At 28.3% G+C, this 7,281-nt stretch overlaps 1 protein-coding gene across 1 annotated transcript; it reads left to right on the top strand.

Moving 5' to 3' along the window:
* Positions 1 to 1,264: 1,264 nt before the first annotated feature.
* On the top strand, positions 1,265 to 6,837 carry LOC129875501 (uncharacterized). The gene is made up of 2 exons (XM_055950781.1): positions 1,265 to 1,676; positions 6,335 to 6,837. The coding sequence occupies exons 1-2, from the start codon at positions 1,442 to 1,444 to the stop codon at positions 6,418 to 6,420; spliced, it is 321 nt and encodes a 106-aa protein (XP_055806756.1). The 5' UTR covers positions 1,265 to 1,441; the 3' UTR covers positions 6,421 to 6,837.
* Positions 6,838 to 7,281: the final 444 nt, after the last annotated feature.

Raw genomic sequence — 7,281 nt, 5'->3', positions numbered from 1 at the left:
TTTTCATTGTAAGGGAGAAATAAAAATCTTACGGGGAACATGACCTAGCCATTGTGGCACCTACATATCCTGTTGGTGCAGGAATCAAGTCAAATATAGTTCCAAATCCTCTAGATGATGAATGCTGCAAAATCTAAGACAAGATAATCAGTAGACACATGTGTAATATGAGCATAATGATATGGAAAATTGTATTCCTTGTAATATTTACAGCTTATAAACAAGAGATATGCCGCCCATTTGAGATGGACGATCCAATGAAGTCAAATAGGCATCACACACCGATGGGATTAGCCTGATGTCACATTATTTAAAGTAAATCATCCAATTTCAAAGGAAAAATGCAATTTTATTATTATTGTTTCTTTTAGATAATGTAAAGAGATAGTCAAAGTTTGACTACAATTGGTACCAACAGTTAGTATTGCATAGAAAAATTTATCTTTTCCTTTCTTTTAACTGAGATTGACTTTGAGGTAATTTCTGTTGACACCCATTTTTGACCACCCATAACTACTTTTCGGATTGCTATCTTAATAAATAGGCATTTTTCAAAATTATTTCTTTATTAATTAAATAAGTTTATATTTAGTTTAATAAATAAATCGTATATTTTGATATTCATAATTTATAATATTTTTGCTATTTATTAATATTACTACTATTATCTTTATTATTTTTATAATAAGCTTAATACGTTCAAATATTCTTAGGTATCTATTTAGTATATATGTGTGTATTTTCTTTATATAAAAAATATTTCTTAACTAAGTTTATTTTTATAATTTACTTATTCATATTAACATGCATATATTATATATCTATTTTAATACGTCTTGTATACATGTGCATATAAAGTTATTACTTAATTACGTTTATTATATATTTTAGTTAACTATATTAATTATACATCTATTTAGTACGTAATCTATACATATGTACGTTATATATACACATATGCATATATTTACATAATATATACATAAGTAGTTACTTTATGTATAAAAATACTACTACTTGAATAAAATTTATGATTTTATTTATTCAACATATATTTGGTAATTAATTATATGACATTTTGTTTTTACAACTAATTATATATAGCCTAATCCAATTTAATGTAGTCTATTTTTTTAATCAAAATCTCATCCGTTCGTTTGATTGATCGGACGGCTCCCATTCATTCTCATCTTTTTCACACCCCCAAAATCCTAAACTATCTTATTCTTCCTCTTTCTAAAAAAAAGAAAAGAAAAGGATGGACTCTCTCTAACTCTCTCACCCTAACTCTCTCTCTATACTCTTCATCTTCTCTAAAGAGAAGAGAAGACATACACAAGCCGCCGCACCTCCGCCCTCACCACCATCGCGCCTTCTCTCTTCTCACTGTGCCACCAATGCGCCTCACCATGAACGCCGCCAGCTGCTCAACGCAGCAGCTATGACGCCAATGTTTCACCTCCACGCACGACGGCTCTTCAACGCCGCCAGCAACAACAGCTGCAACAGCCTCTCCACCGCTGCAACAACAACTTGCAGGAGACAGCAGCCCGCAGCAGCCACGTCAGTGAGTAGCAACCAACGCCGCTGTCTCCCTCGCTGGCCAGTAGTCAAAAGACCCTTCCAAACTCGAGATTTTGGTGTTTTAAGACGCGGATTTTCAAGATCCGTCTCAGGTATGTTCCAATTTCATTTTTTCTTTAGTGTTTTGTTATTTGTTACATTTGAGATTCATAAATGTCTAGTTGTTCATTACTGTTAAAATTACAGATTATTAAGCTTGTTTTCTTCGTTGTCTCTATTTGTATTCATGTTTACGTGCTCAACTTACATACATGTATAATATGGGGTCTGGCAATAACTTTATTATCAATTGCTAGATTTAGGATTTCCAGGTTTGTTCAATCACTCATAGCTTAACACTTCATATTTTATTATATGTCTGGGCTGCTACTTTTGTACATATTTTATTTGACCATATATATGTTAATTTTGACATATGATCTCTTTCCACTTTAAATTAGCTCGGATAGAATATTGTTCTCCAATTTAATGTGCTAATCATGTTATTGTAAAATCTTCATGTCTGTCTAAATTAGCTTTAAGTCAACATGTTAGTATTTGATCATTTTATTAATTTTGGTAGGCAATTCATCATTTCTAGCACATGTCATTTTTTTAACTGATTTTTGCAGCTCATTGAAATCAGAATAATTTGTGCATCTTACTTAGTCTGATTTGTTAATTAATTATGTGATTCTAGAATTAATTATGGTAAAGTGTAATCTTGCATTTTTGATATCTAAATATGTACTCTTTCATTTTGGCTAACATTTGTTACTTGTTACTTTATATACAGTAAGGTATAATTCCTTTTTGCTTTCTTCCCTTATTAAAATAGATTCTTATATTTTCTTGTCATTGTAAGGTTTACTGAATTGATTTAGTTGTCATTCCTAATTGATTTTTCTACCTTAGTTAGTACAAACAATTTTTTTATTTTTTATTTTATATTTGTTAATATGATTTTGTAATCAAGGAGGTTCATACTCTTAAAGAAATGTTTCTTGATTTATTCTGACTTTCTTCCTTTGATTAAATGGGACAATCTTACTTATTTTTTAGATAGTTAATTTTGGCCTAATTACTAATGCTGATTGTTCCTAATATTTTTTTAAAAAACTTTTCCTTGATTTATGGGTTTGAATATTGGTCTACCATGTGATATTATGATTTAGTCCAGATTCCTGTATTACATGGATACATTTTTCTCACTTTTTGAATAATTTTTACACTCTATAGTCACATTTTTATTACTTGAATACTCTTCATGCATTTGAACATCAATATCTATAACACCTTGGCTTACTTTAAGTTCTTCCTATTATTTTCTCTAAATTGAGTTACGTAATTTTTCTACAATTTATTGATAGTGGACCCCTCTAAGTATGAGTTTTGGACTTTTAGGATCTTTTAAGCTTGAGTTTTTCATCATTTTTGATTTGAATTGATTTGGTGTTTGAAAATTTAATTGATAGTGCTGTTAAGAATCTTGGTTGATTTTGTTGTTGAAAAGTTGTTCATTTTCTTTTGAAATATGCATTTCTTCCTATGACTTATTGGAAAAAAGTTGGACTAAATTGGCCTGAGATTTCTTTCTTGATTGTCTTCTGATCACTATAAAAGGAGACCCTTTATATTTATCTAAAAAGAAAAAGAAGAAAAAAACAGAGGAACAAAAAAAAGGACAAGAGCAAAAACAAAGAAAGAAAAGAAAATAAAACATTTTTACTTCATATTCTTAATACCTCCAATAAAAACAAAAGAGTTTCTACCATACTTTGATATTCTATTTCTAGCTTGTCTTCACGGTTCAAATTTTTATACTTATTTTCCTAACTAAAGTATCCAGGTTAGTTTCAACCTTTCTTTATATGTTAGCTTATTATTTTAAAAAATATTTTTGCCTTGTTTGTTTACTTTATTGAAGTAAAATCATATGATCATATTATACTTTTATATTACTTGTATATTGCTTGCATTGTCTTTATGATTTAGCAGGGTTTGGATTTCAAAATTCAAGACATGAAGAGTTCATTTGGAACATGATTCAGATAGTTTTAGTTTCCTATTTTATTATTTCTATTTCTATATTATTCTCTCTTGATTATTTTGGCATGTAATAATAAAATCTATATATAATAAAAAGGGAAAAATATATGGGGAGGGAATCTACTTGCTACTTGTTTATTTTATTTCTTTGTTTATCATAAATTTATGTGTGTTTGGGATACATGTGATCTAGTTATAATACTCATATCCACATGCTTAGGTTTATTTTTTCACGATATATATATATATATATATATATATATATATATATATATATTTACAGGATGTTTCCTTCACTCAAAAAATAAAATGATCTAAGGATAGTTTGTTAAATATCGTTTATTATCATATATGTTTCAAAAAATAATTTGTCTATTTTATATGTGTTATCTTTGTTTATTAAATTTTAATTCTCATTAGAATAATCGCTTTGATGATTATTATACATTACAACTTGCCTTTTAAACCTAAAACCATGTTTATAGTTTCAAATAATAGCTTTGTCATATTAACTATTTACACATTATATATGTAAGATCTACTAAATAATTTTGAATATGATGATAATTATATTTAGATTTAAATGCCATTTCATATAGACATCATGTCCATAAGATTTTATAATTTTAATACATCATGTTTATATATTTTAATTAATATTTTTTAACATACCATTTTGTATAGACATCATGTCCATAGGATTTATATTTTTTAATATATCATGTATATATGTATTTTAATTAATATTTTTAGCATGCTAATCATTTAGAAATCACTCATAGAATTTTATGTTAAATATCATATTACAATTCATGTCTATGAGATTTAATGAATATTTAAGTATTTATAGTGCTATGACCCTTATTGATTTTTTTAAACTCATTATATGGGGTAATAAATATTTGGCAAATGTTATTGGGTAGTGCCAATATGAAATAATTTCTAGCTTGAAAGCATGCCATTGGGGTATAGAAATTGTAGTTAGGTTTTAATAAGGTAAGAATATTTTGAGCCCATTAGACCTATGGAACCTAACAATATTTTTAGCATATTTTATCATATACTAATCATGTTTACAGGTATTATAATCCTAACATGCCAATTAAATAGATATTAGGCTTTCATTATATCATAAGTAGAAGCCATGCCTATAGGGTTCTAATAAATCTTTATTATGTTATTCTATCTTTAATATCGTATCTATATTTTAATAAATCGTCAGCATATCAATATTTAGAAATCATATCTATTGTGTTTCTAATAAATTTCCAGCACATTAATTAAAAATCATGTTAATAGGATTTTATAAATGCTATTAGTTAACAATAAAATTGACAAGTATGTCTTCTTTTATCATAATCACCTTAGAAATTGAAATTGCCTACATGTCTAAATAATGAAATTTGTCTCCATGTTATTCAAGTTTTTGTTTTTATGATACATACGTCTTATTGTATACGTACATTCGGTAATTATTATAACTTTCACTATTTATTTGTGTTTTCAAGTATGCTAAATAATTAATCTAGAGGCTTACTTGAGATTTTATGTGCTAACTGCTCATCCCATTTGTTTTGTTTGGCGATTTGTCTAATTAGGATGACTATATTTTCTTTAGTCTAAAACCTACCCTAATAGTACGTCCAATGCCTCTTGGATATTAAGTTGGGACGTTAGACATCTTTTAGGACATTAGATTTTATTATTTCTTTTAGATCATTTTAGGATTATAATAATAAATAAACTTAGGAGGGGTAGGGGTAGATAGGCCCTTCGGAAATGATGGAAGTCGACCCGAGCAGAAAACGACAAAATACTATGTTTTTGTCTTCTGATTAATAAGTCGGCGCTGATCCAAATAATATGAATATATAAATATTTTTATCCCATCTATTCTAAAATATTTTCATTGACATATATTTGTGGTAGTTTAAATGTTAAAAACTAAATTGTTTTCTTCTAGGTATCACTAATTTCTATTATCTTTAATCTTTTTTTTAATTAGTTACTAATATTTATTTAATCTGTATTAATTCTAACATTAATTGTTTAGTTTAGCCTAATTAATTCCCTTAAAAAGAAACCATCTTTTATGATCGTTTGTTTAATGTAAATAATTTATTTAATTATTCCTCTTTTATTTAATCATTTTATAGCAAGTCTATTACTCTTATAAATTATCTAAAAATATTCTAAAATTTATATTTCTTTCAAATTATTTAATGATTCAATTATTGTTTAAAACACATTTTCCCAAAGTTAGTCAACTAATTTTCAAATCGTTGGACAACCGCATGTTAGCGGCTATTTTAAGTGCTAAAACCTTCTTAAAATAGTAATATGAACCTCGTACCTTTTTCTCTGAATTTTTAAGACTTAAATCTGTTAGGGTCTTTTAAATTAAATTTTCTTAATTTCTTTAAAAAATTAAGTGGTGACTCTTCTTTTACTAAAATTGTTTTTTTTCTCTAAAAGATGAAATTGATTTTAAACTCGTCTATTTTTCGACATAACAGAAATGGCGACTCTGCTGGGGAATTAATTAGATTCTAACCATTAGATTTAATTGTTTATTTGACTAACTGTTGGGGTTTATCATAATTAGTATTTCTTGTTTTCCTTAATTGCACAATTATTTGTTTAATTTATATATTGAACTGTCATTTGCATTTCATGGCATCTTCCTATTTAATGTATAGTATATTAAAGAACGGTTTTGCAGAATTGCAGTCGGGCTTTTTATACTTGACCCTTTTTCGGAACGATCTACAATTTATTGATACGCCATGCATCCAATGGTTGTCGTAAGTTCCAGCTTGAGTTGTCCGCTTGGGTTACTAGTCTTGCAAAAGCCACTCTTAGTCAACCTAGCGTAGAGTGAAACCAAAGCCTTGATTTAGCGCATTGACTTAAGACGACCCAATACCCAAGGTGTATTGAGCCCATTAGAAAGACCACCTTGAGTCCAAAATGGCCTTCGGCTTAAATGGACGACCATACCTATGTATTTAAATTTGAAGATTGTATACGCCTTTTGACAAACATTGTCTCTCGGGGTTAGCAGGTTTTTTTTATTAGCCTAGTCAAAAAAGGATCTTCACAAGTTGCTATTTTATCCAAAAGAGGCTGATGTTTGGAGATATCAAGAAGGCTTAGTTAGGATTGTACATCTGCGTGGGACTGATTATTTGTATCTCTTTTTCCTCAATATGTATTCCAATTCAGTTTATTCATAATATTTGTATAAATATATATTTTGGGACAATGGAATGTTTCAAATGATGTTATACATCCTTCAAATCGTTAGGCCTACCCTTGGCACAAAAGGATCACATATCTGTTTAGGACACGCAATAATTGTTTACCTGTTATATGCTATAACTGTTTGAATGAATGTATTGTTTTACTTGAAGACACTCTAGCCCACTTATATATATATATATTCCAAAGATCAAATATCAAGTCATTATCCAAAGTACGGCCAAATGTTCTTAGAGTCTTTTGTTTCTCTACAAATTCAAATTCTATTTTCAAGTCCTAAACTTACTCTCTCCTCTCAAAAATCATAGGATATGTAGGCAGCCTTTCAAGGTTTGACCTCTATCTTTTGAAAGCTTGCCTTTCTCCCTTCATATTTTAGAAAGAGATATCAATACTACATTAACAGAT

The sequence above is a fragment of the Solanum dulcamara genome, chromosome 12 (genome assembly GCF_947179165.1).
Source record: "Solanum dulcamara chromosome 12, daSolDulc1.2, whole genome shotgun sequence".
NCBI lineage: Eukaryota > Viridiplantae > Streptophyta > Magnoliopsida > Solanales > Solanaceae > Solanum > Solanum dulcamara.
Note: the sequence above shows the minus strand (reverse complement) of the source record. Positions and strands in the feature narration are given on the sequence as shown.

What these genes read in the sequence shown, in the direction of transcription:
- LOC129875501 (XM_055950781.1), top strand. Translation starts at nt 1,442, where the DNA reads ATGACGCCAATGTTTCACCTCCACGCACGACGGCTCTTCAACGCCGCC. An exon ending in ATTTTCAAGATCCGTCTCAG is followed by an intron (nt 1,677 to 6,334) that starts GTATGTTCCAAT and finishes ACGGTTTTGCAG; the next exon opens with AATTGCAGTCGGGCTTTTTA.